We start from the raw sequence: 20,109 nt of genomic DNA, 5'->3' as shown, positions 1-20,109 counted from the left end.
TGAACATAACGAACAATACAACAATTAAAATTACCATTTGCATGTTGTGACAAACGAGTTGTGGAAACAACATAATATTAGCCAAGAAATGTGAAATGGAAGGATATGACGATACCTGTACAGAAAAGAAGGGACCAATTATATGGACGGTGGCCTCTTCGTCGGCGGAAGGAGATGTAGATTGTTGCTCCGATAGCTTTATGACACTTCCAGTAACACGCTGCAACTCTCTAACGTTTTGTCCGCCTTTACCAATGATTCGGCCAACTTGAGCACTTGGTACGAGTATCTCAATTGTCAATCGCACATCCTCTGTACCAGCAACAAAACCTTCTTCGCGCATTTTCTCAAAGATCAAGTACTGTGCCTACAAACAGAAACAACCAATCTCGTAACGCAGCTATCAATTTATAATAAACATTTTTATACATAAAATAAAATTTTGTCGAAGGTAGTAACGGGACCAATCATGTGCACACAGTTAAGTGTGCCATTGGTACGGGTATCCCTTCGTTTTAATCTTCCTGCTCTTTCAAGACGATGCTTTTGAAAAACCGCATCTTCCCAAACTCGAGCAGGCTGTTGAAATAGCTGACATTCGTGTACTAATGATTCGATAAAAACCACTGAGTATTAGTTTGTCCGAGGTTGGAGATTTGAACGCTGGATCTTGCCGTTTGAAAGTCGGCGTTAAACTTACCTGGCCACGAGGTGGTTTAGACTTTCAAGTGAATTTACGATGTCACGTTAAATTCGCGCTTGACATTCTATCATATTAAGAATTTTTCTTTTATATAAATTTTCAAATGTTCATATCGATACACGTTAAATTTCGGAGTATCACCCCTAATTCAAGAAAGATATATTTAATTTTATAAATGTTCGAGTTCTAAAATCAGTATTTTCAACGTGCTGCCCGCATATCTATAATCAAGCATTTAAACAGCCAATTCTGGTGCATGACGATCATTAAAAAAAACTAGTTAAGCAACGAGGTTTACCTTGATGCATATAAAACTTACCTTCCACTGAGATTCTGGCGATCCAACGATAGTCACTTTCCTTTCAGCTTGCTGTTCCGCTGGTTTGTCTTGTTCGATCGGCGCGATCTTAACACTCGCACCGGAAAATCTGATGATGTTCCTGATGTGAGAACCCTTGGTTCCGATAATGGCACCTACGCTGCTGTTAGGAATGTAAAGGAAGGCAGTTTCTTGGGTATCTGTTGCCGGGACACCTTGTTGTGGCGGCAAACTAGCTTGATAGGGATACGGGGCTGGTCCTGATCCGTACAAACCAGGACCACGTGAACTGTATCCCATACCAGCGGTGGACATCATAGCCATTGGGTGCAATCCAGGGAACATCATACTCTGAGGCTGTAATTCAAACGTCAACACGTTTTATCACTTATGATATTTATAAAGTTTGTTAAAGAGACAGATTGAAGAGAGTGCCATCCAAGGTGAACAACTTTCTATATCTATAACAGGCACGCATTAAAGAAATCGATGATGATAAAATAGACATAACTAGAGTAAAAATTTGTATGCAATTAAACTATGCAAAATATGTGCAAATCGTGTATTATGCGCAACGGAATGATAAAGAATGTTTAAAATATGTAAAATATTCAGTAATAGCTTTAGGCAGCCTTCAAGAGAAAATGTTATATAAAAATGTATATTTGCATAAGTACCCATAATTTAGACGCAATATATATCACATGATTTCGATATTTTTAAGCAAGTGAAAAGAATTGAGGCTATTCAAAGAACTCTTTATGAATCACCATTCGCCGCATGGAGTCAGTTTCAATTTGTAAGTTAATTTATTTTGTACGTAAGACTTACAGCCATCGCCTGCAAATCGTTCTCGTAGCTTTGGCGTAACTTGCTGGAGATCATGGATTCGGCTTTGCTCATGTTCTCGATGGTGCCCTTGACTGTGATGATGCGTTCGAGATTAAAGCTATTGATGTCGTTGATGCTGCTCACAGTGATCTTTGTGTCTGTGTCCTGCATGATTCTCTTGATCGTGGTACCTCCTTTTCCGATTATTCGGCCAATCAGGTTATTGTGTGCGAGGATCTTCAGTGTAATCTCGCTGTCGTTAAGAGAACAACATATTGCATTTACATTAGACATCATATTTGTATCGAAATAATCAAATATCAACCGAAATTCTTCTATCCTTACCCTTTATTTATACTGTTAGCCTCCTGCTGCATGACCTCCAGGATCTTCTTGCAGGCATTTGTACAATTCTCTGGGTTACCATAGATGGTGATGGCTTTTTCTAAGGAACCAACATTGTCCTTTCGGTGAACATCGACTCGCGCCCGCGTCATTTGAGTGATCTGGCGTATGGTCGATCCCTGACGACCGATTATGGCTCCGACCATGTCCGATTGTACAAGAATACGAAGCGGGAAATCTGTTTGACGTCCGGAGCCCGAGACCCCGGAATAAGTAACGCCGCTGCGTTGGCTGCGGCCTCTTCGTCGGCTCTCCACCGTAGACATTTCCACTTTTAGCGGGTTACCCTCGTATTCGTGGCCATTAAACTGGTTCACAGCCCTACAAATGACGAAAATACTCGTCATCTATCAATGATCCATAGATTTCATTGGAATTTAATTAAAGATCCTCGTCAACGCTTTGCGCTGTGGCGAATCTCTAAATGTGAAATTCCAATTTTCTAGAAAATTAGAACTAGTCGAAGATAATTTATGATATTCTATTTCAATATCCGAGCATGGAGCAGCTAATTCTGACTGCTAAAGAAATTGTAAGGCAGGAGGTTAAAGAACGCATGAACTACTTCCTGCGGAGTAACGTACTGAAAATACATCGTACACTTCACCTCGATGCCGAAAATATTCTTTCAATCTGTGATATTTAGTTCACTTGACGGCTACAATTATCCTCTATGTATCACGAACGGTATAAAAGATTAAAGCAAGACCTCTTTATGAAGTACATTCGACGGTTCCACCGCGAAAGTTATTACGGTAAATGGATCAAACGAACGATTTGGTACACGATTTATAGCCTATCTTTAGGAAACCTTTTTTCTTCTTTCTTTCTATCTTTTTACTTACTGCTGTGCTTGTTCTTGCGTCTCATAGCTAACGAGGACGGTTTGTGTGTTAGGATCGCGCGAGGACAATTTCTCAACGGACTGCACCTGACCGCAATTCGAGAATAATATTTCGATGTCCTCTAATCTGGCGTGAGCTGGAAAATTGCTTACGAGGACCTTAGATCCAGCACCGCTGTAACAAAAAATATAAATCTCAAATTAGTTATACGTACGGCGTTGATAAGGCTCAAAGTAATACATGTACGGTAGTCGTTCGTTAATTAAGAACGCCTCGTGTTCAGATATTGAATGTTAGATGATCGCAAAAAGTCAAATACAATTCGATGACACAAAAGTACCGCAAAATGGCAATCTGTGCTAAAGTGTTAAGCAATCAATGAAATTAATTAACTCTGCGGACGATCGACGAGTATACGTGTCCAAACATAATTGTCATAGTAATTTATCATTCTCCAGCTATAGTGGAGACAGTAAGAGATTTATAATATTTGCTGTGAAAAATGAAATTATTACTTCTTTTATTTTGAATTAATAACACTCTGTGCCAGCTTAAAACTGCTCCGTCCTCAAAGGGTTAATTGCTCTATCATTCTAAAACAAAGGCGTCGCGTCGTATTGAAAAATTACCATTTCATTTCCATGATTTGCAAAAGTATAGAAAAGAATAAACAGCAATTGAAAAAGATAAATAACAATTAACTCGGGCGGAATATTAACGCGAGCTACCATAATGCATCCCAGTCTCGATGATGTTTTCGCTCGAACAACATAAGGAAAAAGATCCCACATGTGCGGATGCCCTTGTTGACATTTTCTCTTTCTTTCTTTCTTTCGTTCGTTCAACATCTCACAGTCAAATTTATCCTCTCTGTCGTGGAGGGGACAACTCGACATGAAAGGCATTCGCGGATCAAAAACAAACTCCACCGATCCCTCCTCCATCTAAATACCAAATGTGCCGGCAATCTGCTTCCTTTTTTTTTCCAAATACAATTTACCGTAAAATCATCGCTTGCCTCTCGTGAAACAGAGACAACAGAATAATTCCACGAGGATCGTGGATATTTTTCAATTGAAACGTGCGACTCCGTTGCGCTGGGTGCAGCGCGAAATCAAACGAACCCACGACCCTGTACGACGCAACATGAATGAAAGCAAATGGCAAGTAAGAAGAGGACGCGGAACCCAAAGAAGAAAAAGGAGGGTGAAGAGCGGCTGAGACTCTCACTTTCGTACGTATCGATTTTTCAGCTCACCGACCCACTCAGCGCCAGGGCTTTCGACTAACCTTGAAGAAAACGTACCCGACCGACCTAGTTCGTGCTCGTCCAATTATTACAGGCGGTTTGAAGACGCGGATAACGAGCCTCCGCGTAGAAATATACAACAATTGATAACTCTTCAACATTCATACCGTTGAGATTGAACGAGTTAACAAAGTTCGCTCGAACTGGTTGCATAAATTAATTTGCAATGCGTGGAAGCAAAAAAGGGTAACTTTAATAACAGATATCAACCGTATCGGTTTACGAAGATAATTAATTGTACAATAATATAATTACATTTATTGTCCACTTATGAGGATTTATTATCATCGTTCTGCGATAAGGTTAATCGCAAACTGCGCTTCTGCCTTCTTACATATCAATTACGAATTGATCTTTTGACAAATAAAATGGTAATCGGTTTCTCGAAACGAAGCGTATAGAAGAATTCGGTGTAAAATCTTGCACGACGTATCGTATCACGCGTGTGTAGTTGGAACAAAAGGCGAGTACCAGACACGTGACGGAACTAATTTCAACCCCGTCCCGAATAAACCTTAGCCAAACAATTACCATGGAGCAACAACGCGTTCCTGCGGTAGCAGTTTTCTCTATCGAGGCTCCGAGGCTCGTCGAAGCGGACTCGACGCCTACAGAGAGGAACACGTTCAACGTAGAAAAGTCGATGTTACGTCTCTGTTCGTACATAGAGAAAGGCTGGTGTGCACGCGTGTATATCGGGTACAGTTTTACGGGGTTCCAGTGAGTATCAGAGGTGGTGTGTAGTAGGGGAAGGGCGAAGGGTGAAATAGAGAGAGAGAGAGTAAGATAGATAGAGGAGGCGGAGGAAGGTAAAGGCCTTTGTTTCGTGTGCTTTTGGGGATTTTCGGCGGCACCCAGTGGTGTGAGGTGTATGCAGGAGTGCGCAAGGGAAGGTTGGATATCGCCGGTTTCGTCTGGCTCGCGATCCGTCTCCTCCACCGGCACAAAATCCCCACCCATGCTTACTCTTCGCCAACGAACGAGCTAGCCCACCATCATCCCTCTCAACCCTTTTTGCGCCTCTTTCCCTCGGTACACCCTTCCTGACCACCGGCCTGCCCTGTCTCTTCTACACACCCCCGTTCGTCCTGCACACCCGCCGACGCATCACCCTCCTCGGATCTTGCACGCACGTGTAACTCGCGATTTCGTTCGTTCACCTTTAACGAAAGGCGGTATTTTCGTACAACCACGGGACCGAGGGAGAAAGGAAGAGCACAGGAAGAGACGAACGACAGAGAGAAAGGCTCTTTCCTAAGTCCTCAGGGCGCATACCGACAGGGATGGACGCGCGACGACCGCAGACCACGGGTCACCCCCGTGGAAGAGCTTTTGATCTTGCTTAAGACACCTCCTTTTTTTTCGGACTCTCTTTTTCTTCTTCTACCTTGCTTCTTCTTTCGATCTCCTTTTTTTTTCTCGTTTAACAAGCCAATGGACTTGGACAACCACTTCTGGAAGTGGATGATCATTGTAGGAGTAGGGTAGCGGGGAAAGGGTGGTCGACGAAAAGTTCGAGGGTCGTAATGCGGTGCAGTTAATTGTGAAGGGAATTGGGACTCGTTACGCGTCGCTGCTCGCGTAAAAATGGAACACATTTGCACGCCGGATAATTAGTGTGGCGCGCGTGCCGATTTTTCTCCTCTTTTTTTTTCTTTTTTTTTTCGGAAATGCGCCGGGAATTACGGCAGCGTGATCATCCCACGCGAGTTTTATTGCCCCATTACACGGTATTTATGGGTTTTTCTGAATTACGTTTATCGGATGTACTAATGTTTCTCAATTGTCCCAATTCCCAATCATCGATTTATGATAATCAAAAAGCTATAATTCAAAGAGGACGTCTAAAATTACGATACAAAACGAAGAAAACAAATGATAATAAATAATAACTCGGGCCGTGAAAATAAATAAATTAAAAAAATGAAACGCGAGGTATGGCACTGGTTAGAATGTAGACGGCCCTGGCCGGAGGAGCGTCGACGTCGTTGACTGAGCCGGCGGGGCGCACGGCGCCAAAATCGATTTTGAAAAGGGAAAGTGGCATGTACGTGCCAGCAGCGTGGCTTTACATATATAGTATGCGCACGATTTGCGACAAAAACGTGTAGGAGGTAAAACTGCGGCCACGCCGAATAAAGGTTGCAGCGCCGCGTTGCGTATGCACACAGATAGACGCGTACACGCATACAGGCCGCGACGAACATTCACGTACACCGCCGCCAGGGTCTGGGTTGATGCCTCTTTTTCCTGGCCACGAGTACCTCTTTCCCATTCATATGTGAGCGTTAGGAGGGAACTTCGTCTCGATTCGGTGTAACGTGTACCTGGTGCACGGGTGCGTGGCACGTGTACCCACCTTCTCTTGCGTGTGCATACCGTGCACGTGTATGGGATATGTTTGCTACCGTGAATGGCGCCAGATGATGACGATTTCTCAGAATTTTTCACGGTGCTTAACACAATGATCGTCTGTTTAAAAATAGCCGTATTTAGTAGAAAACTCGATAATATGGATTACGGTGGTCATCGGTGACCAGTACGAAACTGTTGACACGATCTAGATCAATGAGGCATCTTGTGTGTTCTACGTTATCTATCCAATGGAATGATAATGGATCGTGTGTGTCTTGTAGAGGAAGTAACATTATCAGTCAAAAAAAGAGATAAGATCGTAAGAAAGGAGAAATAACGTTAGACTGATACTGGTTTATAGTTTATAGACTTTCTTCGTGGGCATTAAAGGTAGTCATTTTCTCTTATAGCAATCTAATTAAATACAAACGTAATACCATCCTTCTTTGATATCCCTACAATCTGCAATATTGTTGCTTGGTACGAAGTCGAGCATCGATTTCAAGAGACACATGCGAATATGGCACGCAACGAGCGCATTGTACGTCGATAAAAAATTCGTATTCAATCACAGATATCTAAGGAAGTCGTTGCGATAGCGATTTTCAATTGCATTTTTTAATTGCCGCAATTAGTTCAGGGAGCAATGTACTCGAGCGATGTTACAAGTTCTAAGTTCTATTGTCAATGGATGCGATTCATATTTATGTCTCGATGCATGCAACCAAGTTATATGTAAAGTAAGCGTATATTAAATATTTAAAGCTCGCTCCGTATGAAGAGTTAATAATTAATTGAGGAACAAAAAAAGAAGAACAAACTTTTGTTTTGAATAGAAATTTCAACTCGGACCTTTTCGTCTGCAAAACGACTGTTCTATCAATGCAACTATTCAGATAGTAAACAGACTCTTTTTTCCCCTTTTCCAATATTCGAAAATAGCTTTCGTCCATCAGGAAAAATTGAACGATGACGCGAGCATTTCGATAATAGCTATCATCGTCTAGCCGTTTACGTTTATAGGAAAACATTCTACAACAAGAATGTCTGTAGAAAAAAATAAAAACCGATACGCTTCAGCTTGCGGAATAAACAGTGCAACTGCATTTTTAGGTGAATCGGTACATTTATAAAAATAGACATTCTTGCACCGTTCAACTTTCCTTTATCTCCGATCAAATTCGAGTTATATTTCATTTCAACCGTATGACTCATCTTGTATATTCGTTAAAAAGAAAAAAAAAATTGAAATATTTGTCAATAATTCTGTTGCATTTCGTTGCACTCTGTTACGCCATCAAGTACCGTGAGAACGCAACGATTCCTCTGTAACGTTTCAACACAGTGAGATATATACCACCGATATCTAAGTCATTGCCATTTTTAACGGTAACTTATATATTTCAGACCACCATAAAACGTTTTCAGTTATCTTTCGTTCAATTTTGTCCAGTCACACAGTCGGCTATCACTTAAATCCTATCATCATGGAAATCTCATATGAATAAACGTACTACTTGATACGTCGAAACATAAATACGTCATTTTAATTTTATTTCATTCGGTCACACCATTAAATATTAATTAAACGCAACAGTCAATTGTATTAACCGGATGTGTTCACTCTTTTGTCACTCGTTCCATGCGCTCTATCATTCATACGCTTAACACCTTAATCCTTTGAGGCCCATGGAATCAGAATTGGAAAATAAAAATGCTTTCAAATATAATTCAGCGTTCGCGTGTTGGTAAGAACAATGAAAACGTGGTTTCAGAGCGAAACCACAGAACCGATACAAATGGATTGCAATTTCATTTTTATAACGAATGCGTTATGTTTACGGGCGATGGAAGAAAAATGTTAATTGAAATTTGCAAGAACAATATTAAACCGAATTCGAAGAGAAAAGACATTTGTTTCACAAAACAAGTAATATATCTATTTCTAAAAAATAACTTTTTAATTTTTTGTAAAAATATCGTAAAACTGATATAGATTTTTATTTTTTAGAGATTACTACTGTCGATTTATGTTTTTAAAATAACAATTTAGTATGTTGAACATTTAATGAGTACCTGAGTGCATACATAGGACCTAATGCATTTCCGTGTCGACTCTAATTTGGAAATGAATCATTTTTAATATTAGTTGATTAAAAACAAATAAATATATAAATAGATTAAGAATTTTCAGCGAGTACTCGGTATGGTGCGATTACCTATTGCGAAGAGTTGCAACGAGATGCGTCAATGACGTCCAAAGTGCATGGCGAACCGGCTGCAAATTGCAAGCTGCAACGGCGACGCCGCCGCCGCGTGCAATTGTGTGACCTAACTAGCCGAGAAAGCGGCGTCGTGTCGCGTCGCACCGTTCTGGCGCCTCCAGATACCAATGGGCTGGTAATCGTTCCGAATCGCTTCGAAATTAGATACTTTTCAGTTTTTAAGCTTTTAAAACTTTCAAAATCTTGCTACCTACATAGAGAACCTTTTTTAACTTCCCAGGGTAAAATTTTAAGAATCATTTTAAGACCAAATATGTGATTGTTCAAGTGGAAATATATCCTAATTCGCTGCTGAATTTTTTGTCAATTTGAAGAAAATAGTACGGAATCCTAATCGCTATTTTCAGATTGAAAGTTTTAGGTGGCTACGGTCAGCATGATAATCGGGAAAAAAAAAAAACAGAAATAGGTGGAAAATGAGCCTGGTTACGCGATAACACCTTAACGATGGAAAAACTGTTTGATAAAAAGTAGTCGACTTATCAACCGGAAACGGTAATCGTACAACGGCGTATTTCTGAATTTAAGCGCGTTACACCCGCAGCCGGACTCTTATCGGCTCGTCCGTACTCTTACTTTGCTTCACCGTGAAATACACGGTGTCCTATTACAACCATCGTAAAGAAAAAGAATTAACAGCTGTGAAATATAAAACTATCAATATTTTTATTTTAAATAAAAACTTAATTGTTCTTATAAAATACGAAATAGTTAAAGTGTTAGAAAAAGAAACTGTATTTTTTATTTTCCCATGGAATCACAAGTTTTCTGCGTATACCTTCGGCGCACCCTGTATATCCAGAGCAAAGGGTGCTCGTTCGTCGTGAGAATCAAACAGCTGTCTCGTTTATAAATGTTTAACCAACAACATCGAGTATGCATCTTTATGGGAAAATATCTGGAGAAAGGAAGAAAAAAAAAATAATCTCACTGTATCTCGTTGAACAAACGTAATTCGAAATGCAACACGTCGCGACGTGTAGTGGGCGTATTGGAAATTATGAATCAGCTCTCAGGTTATTAACGAGCCGGGAATCGCACGAGTGCTTACGTTCATTGAGAACGACACGTACAACTCGATACACCTCCAATTTCTCTAACTACACCTTGCGATACGGCTACTCCTTTCCACGGTTTACAACGTAACTTCCTTTTACCGGGCAGAGCTTCGAAGCTATAGCATCCGGTCGCTGCGATATGATAGGATAAAAGAAATTGCGAAAAACATCGCAGGTACACGATACGCGGTCTAGTTTTACGAATGGAACGTGGTAAGTTAATTGCCTACTTAGGGTTTTTAAAAATACATCGGGTAGTCTATCAACAGGCATCGAGTCCTCGTTGTTGCTCGTATCACGTATTCATGACTTTCGTATACAAGAATTTTTACAATGATATTCTTTATTTTATAATCGTCAGAGTGTTAAACCTTACGTTTGTCTTTTTCTGCAACGTGAGCTATTACTGATTACACTCTTGGTTGACATACGTAATATGTACGCGAGATTCTTAGTTGGAGACAGGAATAAATTAACCAGTGATTAAATCTAATCTAAATTACCAGCAAAATGAGAAAAATTATGGCCTTTGTGATATAAAAATATAAGAACCATTAACCTTCTCACTTTTCCTACTTATAGTTGAATGCAGATAATTTCTTGTAAATATTGTATTAGTTGAATCTTCTATTATCTAATATCGTATTGATATCCTATTTTAAACATTCCAAGAAAATCTTTCCAATAGCATAAATCATGTTCGATATCACGTATTACTAATAACCTTTCTGTCTAACATAGAACGGTTTAATAATTTGATGTTAGCCTGTGAGTCATTGTATCAGCTCTCGTATCATCTCTTCTGAGAAAATGTATATTCACCTCGACGGTTAGTTAGAAAAACAACGTGAATGATTAAAATGATAGGAATATTTTTTACATGAATATCGTTCAATCCTGACCTGATTCACTTAACTCTTGACTAATTATTTACTTACTTAATTAAGCGATTAATTTCCAACATTGATAACATGGAAATACTGCTAACTCTACAATGCTCTTAAATATTAAAGAAAAGATCACGAGACAAAGGGTAAATTAGAGAATCTCATAGGTGGAAAAAATTTCTCTTGCAGAAATCCGTTTCGCGTTGCATAACTGACATAGAAATCTCGAGCACGCGCGAGAGAGTGGAACGATTGAAACGGTACAGAAATTAAACAAAAACGAATCGACCGTTTCACTATTATGCAGCAGAATTTCAATTGACTTTGTCCCGGTTAATACCGGAATCCCTATTCCGGCACACGACGTTGCTATTATAACGACCAGCCGCTATGTACAAACTACTAAATGATCATTTTATTTTTAACGTTACATTCAAGTGGTCTAACAGAAGAGGGATAAAAGTAGGCGCTTGTTTGAACTCGGTTATGCCGACTTTCTGTATGGAAATCGGATCGCAATAACTTGCATTGCTCTCATTATAAAACCTCATTGACCAGATATCTGACAATTAATTTTTGTCATCGAAGAGAAATTTTTCACGTAAAATGACCACTTCGATAGAAATTTTCAACAATTTTCAAAGAAATCTAAAATCCAACAAGCATCAAAACCAAAGTGTCATCGCAATTTAAGTCAATTTCTCACGTCTACAAACACTGTGATTATATAAAAAAAAGAAGAATGATTATTCATCAGTGTCCGCGAAAGATGAAGTACCGCGATGCAGGAGCATCAATTACAATCGTCTACAATTACGCTTGTTACTTTTCACCGGGAGAACGTAACACACGTGGTGTTTTCAACGGCGTCGACAAGCGGCCGACAACGATTTCCGGTCGGTTCGTGGAAGACAATAATAAAAAAAAAAAAAAAACACAGAACAAAACTAACAAAGAACTCTCGCGTGGAAAAGAAAGTCAAGTCCGAACGAAAGAAGAAAAGAGAAGAGGAAAGTGAGATGAGTCAACGCGCGGGAACGGCGTTGGAATCATCGTCAATTTCACCATGGAACTATGCAGCCTGGCGACCAGTGACGTAATCACACCACTGCCGAGGTACCATTGGCCCTTTTATCGTAGCATTGCCAACAGAACGAATAATCTGCTTTTCTGCAATGCAAAAGAAGGGGGAGGAATAACGATTCTTAAGGGGGTTTCCCACATACGCAACGAGTCGCTGCCACTTCCAGGTAGCCGATGATAATTTCCTCTTTGCATATCCGCCGACGTTCTACCAGTGTATATGTCAATGTCTTCGTTTCTTGGAAGGAACACAGTTCCTTGCCTCGGCTCGCCTCCGCGATCGAGATTATCCATTCTTCATCGTGGCAAACGTTAATTGTTTATTCGATAAAGCTTGCGGTTAAATCGATACAGCGTATTTCGATGAGATCAATTTGTCAAAAAAGAGAAATAAAATTATGGAAAGATATGGTAATCAACTCGTTAAAACAATACTTTGAATAATTTTATGAAACGGCAAAGTTGGAGAAAGCGCGGACCAGGGAGAGGCGCCTGTCTGCTCCATGGTAAAGTCTGCGCGCGAACACCGTCGTTGCGGCACTGTTTTTCACGTTCAGACAGCAGCGCGGAGGAAAGTTTATTCTAGGACGACGAAATTCACAATAACGAGCCGAGAAGAGTCGCGGCCCCGCGGTCGCAGACAGGCTCAAGATATTTCTGCGCGACGAATTAGCAAGTTGGTCCGCGACTTACATGTACCAGCCGTCGGGAGAGCGCGCGAAACGAACGTGTGGTTCGACGTGCGAGCGCGAAAATGCGAAACAAACGGGCGAATATAAGCGCGAGAAAGAAAGACGAGGAGACGTTAAATGGCGTCGGCGAGAAGAAACAGAACGGAGAGGAGAAAAAGAAGGTGGAAGGAAAACGGACGTACTCGAGTACCGCTGGAGAACCGACAGAGACAGATTCGCGCGATAACGGGCAAAGAATGATCCTCTGAGTTACGCTGAATTCGTGTTCGCAGAAAATTCATTCGCGAACCTAACACATTCGCCTAGATCACGCGAATGACGCACGAACAGCATGTACCGCCGATTTCTCTCGGGGATTAATGCTGAATCATTTGAAAGCGGCGACAAACGAACGCTAAGCAAACGTGTTTCGAGTTCCTTCACAGATGAGACGTAACGCTATTCAGTAAGGATTTGGATACTTGATAGAACTAATCCTTCGCTCTATTAAGGACCAGGTAGTAAAATAATGCAATTGTAATTTCTATTGCTCTATTTTCCAATTGAAGATTTCTATCGAATGTCTTAGAAAATTAACGTGTTCATTATCGAGCACCAAGGCGAATCGTTTGTTGCGTGCCTCAATCTCTAAGCGTTGACGATGGAACCCGCTATCGAACCCGTGCCACTGGATTATATTGTATTTCTGGCGTTAATTACCGGTGATCCCCATGATATTTAACGTGTTATATATCGAAAATATAAAGATCCTAGAAAATCAAGGTAGCGATAAGATTCTCCCGTTTCGTTCAATAATTCATCGGACGATTACGTTTAAGAAGGTTACCGTCCTTATCAGATAAAACTGTCTCGATCGTTCGTCGAAGTTACGTCGACTCGTTCGAGGGTAATCGTGAATAATTCGATCGAACCGGCCAATGAATCACTCGCCACGAAGCCGAGGAACGCGGCAAGTAATTTCTCCTCGATGTTACGAAATATTTCTGCATTCACCGTGCATACAACAGTGAACCTCGCTCGGTGTAGTTACCTATTGTAAACGCGCCCTTCGTCCAGCAACAAGTGTCCCTTAAAATCAATTGTCAATGGAAAAAGGGAGACGAATTCGTGTGGCTACGTTGAAATTGTTCATCCTGACGGTACACGGTGAGAATAGAAAGAATTCTGGCGAAAAGCTGACAGTTTTTTTTTCTTTGCGCCTGTGCTTGACCTTTTATCAGACCGCGTATCGAGGTAAAACAGGATACGGATGTGTATGGTAAACACTTTCGAGATTTATGTAACGTGGAAAAAAAAAGAAAAACAAAAACTGTCTTAGGTCGTTATTAGAAGTAATTTGAATTCTAAAGAGGATAGGATAGCTTTCATAACATTTGTAACGTACCAAAGAGAACTGGTTTGCTCGAATACCACAAATGCTTACAGCATTTTTACACGGTGTACAAAAAAGAGAACCTTCTAATGTGTATCTAACGTAACGAGCATGGCCAAAATAAATGTCTTTCTCTCTTTGTTGTTTATGTAATAAAAAAGTGTGTAACTTAAAATCAAAACTACCAAAAATTATAAACCATTAATTATAATAATATTGATTAACGAAGAGGCAATTGTACAATAATTAAAATTAAATTCATAGTGTTTAAAAGAGACTAGAAGGAAGAAAGATAATTAGTATCTATAAATTATTTTGGCAAACTATTTCATGCTAAAATAATTGTAAAGGTTGGATCCATATCATAAGAGTCGGTTAGACGATTACTAAAGTTGCAAAAATAATCTAAATCCTTGGTATTGGCTATATCTTATTGGTTCTATTGGAACCGCCTGAAGATAGCGGCAAACGTTCAGTGGCGTCGCTGGAGCATCGATTCGCGATTTCATTTACATTAGCGCAGGTAATAGCAGACACCGGCGACGCGACTTCCGGTTCGTTCGACGTTTAAAACGTCTTAGAAATCGTCCAATGTAAACAACCGAATAAAAATTGCGCAACTGTGTTGATTGCAGGAAATTGTGTACAATTATGTACGATATCAAGAATCCTCTTACGGGTGTAAATGTAATTTTGCACAATAATTATTATGCGATATTTCGAATTCGTTCAATCGTCGATATGATCGTATAATGAAGAAGGTATATGATTTTGAAAATCGTAATTATAAGAAACGTAATATTCGAATGATGAGACGCACAACTATATATACATTTATCTGTAGCCGCGTACGAAGGGTAACGAAAAACATATGTAAACAAGTTAACCACTTACACGATCAACGGCGTTGCGAATTTGCAGATATGGCGAGTAGTTTCGTCGTTGACTTATTGGTAGTCAGCCAATAGCATTGTCCCCGTTTGTTAGCGACGCAACAACGACGGCACCCGTTGGCACTGGCATACCAAAAAACAACTACACTGATTCTTCCTCTTTTGTTTTCCAGTAGCTTGTCGTTCTGTCGACATTTAACCTTACTTCGCTCGGCTCCGATACCCGAATCATACACAAAGCCGACAACGTACACGAATCACATAAAAACACACAACACGACACCGCAGGACAAGGTTAAGTGTTTCGATGGAACCACGTTGGCGAACGTTCGAACAACGGTTCCCGGCGAACGAATAACACGTCGTGAATCGAGCACGACGTTACAGGATATATCGAAGCACTTTGTAACAAACGAAACCTGGATACAATTCCCGCGAAATTGTTCTTCAAACTCTATCGGCAAAGTTTCGTCGAACGACGGAGAACGGCAACGGTCACGCGAGCAACCGTTGTCCAGCCGAAAGAATTTCGACGCGAAACCGCGTGACTCTCGGTATGTCGCGTTACCGTCACGAAAATGATATAGAAACTACTTAAACGGTACCAAAGAACGTTTCGAGCAGATACCAATATCAATCGACGGTTATTTCGAAGCTGGTACCTCGGGATGAAGGATTAATAACGTCGACGGCGTGGTACAAGCTGATCCTTGTATGACGTAGAAAAAATATTTGGCGTTTCACGTACTTCCCGATGGTTACACACACGTGGAAATGGAACACACATGGAAATATTCCTATCGTGGAGTGACACGAGCGAGCACGCAAAACGCGGCACGTCGTTGAAAAACAGATAAATGCAAGTAACGAATAAAGTCCATCCAACTCACCCCGTGTTATTATATATACGTGATTTTAGCGGTACCACGTGCCCGGGATACGACGAAGATATTTCTAAGCTCTGGGATCACTTCGCGACCAAGTCTCGCGTGTAATATTTCTTTACGCGTTGTCGCGTGTGGAACGAAGACGTGGTAGACGCGAAAGAACGCCGAGAAGCCAAAGAAATGCTACGATGACGAAAATCACAAAACGTTGCTTATCCGCGACCGACAACACCAAACAAAAATAATTCTTCCACAACACACTGGCTCACGTCCCGCCGCGAACTGCGAACGCGAGAAGAGCCGGCCGACTCTAGCGCCACGCTCGATCAGCGCGAAATCGAAGTTGCACGAAGACCGACGGAGATACACGAATCGCGTTGAGGCGAAAAATTACAATACACGTGAATTCATACCGCGAACAGTCTGCAGAATTCGCTTCTTTCTTTTATAATTACCATTTCAATAATAATATTTATACAACTTTCTTGGATAAATTACACAATAGAAATCAAATTTGTTACAGATTAATCAAATAAATTTGATCGACCTTTGATCCAGTTATACATTCAAAAATGGTTTCTTTTTATTTTCCACAAAAGATTCTATATTTTATAGATTTAAATAAAATGTACACCCTTTCAGATACTCAAGAATTCCTTTTTTATCTCTGTTCTATAAGAATCTTGACGTCCATCGAGTGGTTCCATGAGAGCGGAATTTGAGCACATAATGATGGTGATTTTTTTTAAGAGAAACGTTTGAGCCGCGTAGAAGACGAAGGAAGAACATCTCGGCGTCGATTTGTATTGATAATTCGTTGTTATCGAAACTTCAAGAGGACCAGCGGCGTAATCGTCAATTTGAAAGTAAAATCACGGCAGGGAGTCAGTCGAGCGGCAGCCTGTGAAAACGTGCCACTGGGAACAACAGAATGCACGAGCGAATGGAAAACGCGTCGTTAATGGAAGAATAATTGCACAATTTACACGGGTACCAGTCAGATATAATGAAAAACTATTCTTTTTTTTTTTTTCGTTTTAAATTATTTTAACAAACGTATCCAGAAAATTCACGATCAGCCGAAGGTTCGTTCGAATCTCGTTGCATCTTCTATTCATGTAATATGCATGCAATAGAATAGCATTCAGGCGGTATTTTTGGGTATGCACTTTTATGAGATGCTTACGTTTAAATAGACCCAAAAATATCGGAACAGGCAAGGACCGGTCGCGATAGACGCGTTCCGTTCTGTCCTGTGTGTAAATATTCGATGAATTCATCGAAAAACCAGCCGCATTTGAATACACCCTACCCACCTATGCTTGTTTCTTTTTTCTCTTCGTTTCTTTGATTTCACAAGTTGCCACACCATTCAACATGAATTTTTTTCTAATTAATCAATATCCCGGACCCGTGCTGGCTCGACCATGCGTACGGCTCCCTGGCGAAGAAAGGGGAAAAACATGGACAGCAAAAAGAAAAAAACATGCGTCGAACGAACAATTTTGTTTGTACGTAAAAATCGAACGTCCGTAGCTTTTATAGGCGCGAGGGGAAAGGTCTTTTCACAATTGATTTTCCTATTGTATCAAATTTCTCGAATATACGGACTAAGGGAACTGTAAACATTTGAATACTTCAACTATTAAAATATGTAGTTCAACTGTTCGAAATTGAGACACGGACTTTAAATTTGAAATAAAGAAGATCTATTAAAATTTATCGTAGGAGTTAATGAAACTATTTATTTTTATAAAAGGTTCCTCGTTAGATCGCGGTGCGCGACGCTTTCGTAGCTGTCAATCGGCGCAAGAACTGTGAATGAAGATGAACCGGGAGATAATTCAGTCCGGAAGGCTGGCGCTTCTGGCAACAGCGATGCGTTCCTTTTTGCGGCGGGCCAGAGCGTGCACGCGAGCACCGTCGCGTTCCGCGCGTGATATCGCGACATTAAAAATCAGCACCAAGAAGAGCAAAGAAAAAAGAGAGAGAAAAGAGAAAAAAAGAAACTGGCGCACCTTCTGATGCATCGGGGTGGTAACAGCTGTTGAAGCAGCTGCCACGTGGCCAGCAGACACCTATGATTGTCGGGATCGTTTCGAAATTTTTTCTCGTCCTGTTTACAATCGATACGGACTTTACGTGTATAATCGACCATTTTACTCATGAAACGGAACCAAAAGCGCAGCCTGTATCGTGGATCGTTAAATTAATGATGTTATACGACACAATTAAATTATTTAAATATCAAATTATCGTATTTTTCTTTTCTTACACGGTTGTTTTTCTTGCGCAATGACGCAAGGCTGTTAATGCTAATTCTTCTTTATTAAAAGAAAAAAGCAAGATTCAAGCACGTCAGAAGCAAACGAGTACCTTTGCCGGCGAGAGAGGTATCAAGATTAGTCTACGCCGGGACACGTACACGGCCTGTATGATAATACGATAAAGAACAAACCGTTCGTGAGTATGCCCATCGCGCTATCCAACCGGCAGGTGATTCGAAGGAATCGGTTGGTGAAACCACGCGATTACTTTTTGCTTTCTTTACCTGTCACAACGGCTCGCTTCCATTGGGCTTGGAACGCGTTCGAGAGCCTGGCTTAGGAAAATAACGACACCGATATACGACCACTCCGTGATACTTTTAAATTTAAGGCCTATCAAAGTTGAACGAGCCTCAAACACGATTTACGCACCCTAAATCTCTCTGTCGTGTCAATTTTAACCCTCGCTATATATGTATATATATATACATACTGCCTGGAGCACATTAGCTGAAGTTGCAGATTCCTATACATACTTTGAATTTCATTCATAAATTCAATTTAAAAAATTATTTATCTCCACTTATGTTTTCAAGATGACTGAAGAAGTGACATTATTATAAAAAAGGATCAGGGATGAATTGTCACGTACGAGACTCCCCCTTTCTATAGCTGAAAGTTACCTTTCACGAATTTCTCCAAGTGTCGTAATTCTGACCATCCTCGTTACCTTTTTTCACCTTCGTCGTTCGTACAAGGAGGAGAGAGATAATCGCGAGAGTGGGAGGAGAAGAGTCCCACGAACAGATTTGAAAAGGCATCATGCGTCGATCCTGTTAAATTTTCAGAGAGGAGAAAACAATAGGGGTAAATGCTGTTTCTACAAGGGAGAAGAGAAGCAGGGTGCGTTAATCTCTCTCTGGTAACCAGCACCCTTTCTCCTTCGTCCAGACTTTTTCTTTCTTTCTCCTTCCCTCTGTTGCCGTTGGAAGAGGGAGGAGGTAAAGGGTCTGACATCGACAATAGGAATCGAGGAAGTCGAAGTCCCGGCATCTATGCGGCGAATAAAAAAGGACCGAGATACGAGAAAAGGAAGGAGGAGGTGGAGGCGAATAAGAAGAAGAAAGGCTTATTCGAGGTAAAGCGGGAAGAGAAAGAGGAAGACCGTGCTGTGGAAAGGCAGCATCAGTCCTAAGCCCAATTAGCAATTTAAGGCAATAAGCGGGCGGACTCTCCCTTGCTTACGTTCCTACGCTCGGTATATTCGACATTATTTCAGAAGGGAGATCCTTCCACCCCATGTTTCTCTTCCTACTCCTTCTGTACCTTTGCATCGGTGAATCGCATAAATATCGCGGAGGCATCAAGCGTGGGTAGACAAATGCGAAGTGCATATATTCGGGGCGAGGGGGGGTAAGATGGAACGGGGACTGTCCGTCGCTTTTTCGGAAGTTCTCATACCACGCTCGCCCAGAATCCCTTGAAACGTGGTACTAACCCTCCGTAGCCGAAATTCCTGACTACTTCTCAGAGAAATTGATATCGTAATATCGCGAAAGGACCGTGCGCTTTTATTTGTCTTCTACTTGTCTCTAATAAAGGGATCAAATTCAATATGTCCAATATTCATGTTACAAGATTCATTCCATACAAATGCTACTCAATTAAAATTCAGAAAATTTGTATAAAATTATCAATAACGATAGAAGGGGTTAATTTTGACACGCGTTTAATTGAATTTCAATCCACGATAAAAAGCGCGACGTAAAAATGGCGTTGCTCTTTTAATAACCTTCCATTGGCTTTGCATTTAATCGCTGTATATAGAGGAGGAGAAGGATGGGCAGACGAATGCGAAATGCATTCTTAACTTATACCCCCCCCCCCCCTTGCCGCCTCTCTTTCCACAATGGTAGGT

At 40.8% G+C, this 20,109-nt stretch overlaps 1 protein-coding gene across 1 annotated transcript in view; it reads right to left on the bottom strand.

Moving 5' to 3' along the window:
• Window positions 1-20,109, bottom strand: part of LOC114872019 (insulin-like growth factor 2 mRNA-binding protein 1) — a 56,505-nt gene that overhangs the window by 19,212 nt on the left and 17,184 nt on the right. Inside the window, exons 2-6 of the mRNA XM_029178738.2 lie at window positions 3,104-3,277; window positions 2,199-2,579; window positions 1,854-2,106; window positions 1,023-1,379; window positions 116-367 (exon numbers count right to left, since the gene is read on the bottom strand). Of these exons, the coding sequence (XP_029034571.1) occupies window positions 116-367; window positions 1,023-1,379; window positions 1,854-2,106; window positions 2,199-2,579; window positions 3,104-3,277 (1,417 nt within the window). The remainder of the gene's footprint in view (window positions 1-115; window positions 368-1,022; window positions 1,380-1,853; window positions 2,107-2,198; window positions 2,580-3,103; window positions 3,278-20,109) is intronic.

Source organism: Osmia bicornis, chromosome 2, assembly GCF_907164935.1.
Source record: "Osmia bicornis bicornis chromosome 2, iOsmBic2.1, whole genome shotgun sequence".
In the NCBI taxonomy this organism is placed as follows: domain Eukaryota; kingdom Metazoa; phylum Arthropoda; class Insecta; order Hymenoptera; family Megachilidae; genus Osmia; species Osmia bicornis.
This window is presented reverse-complemented; position numbering and strand designations above follow the sequence as displayed.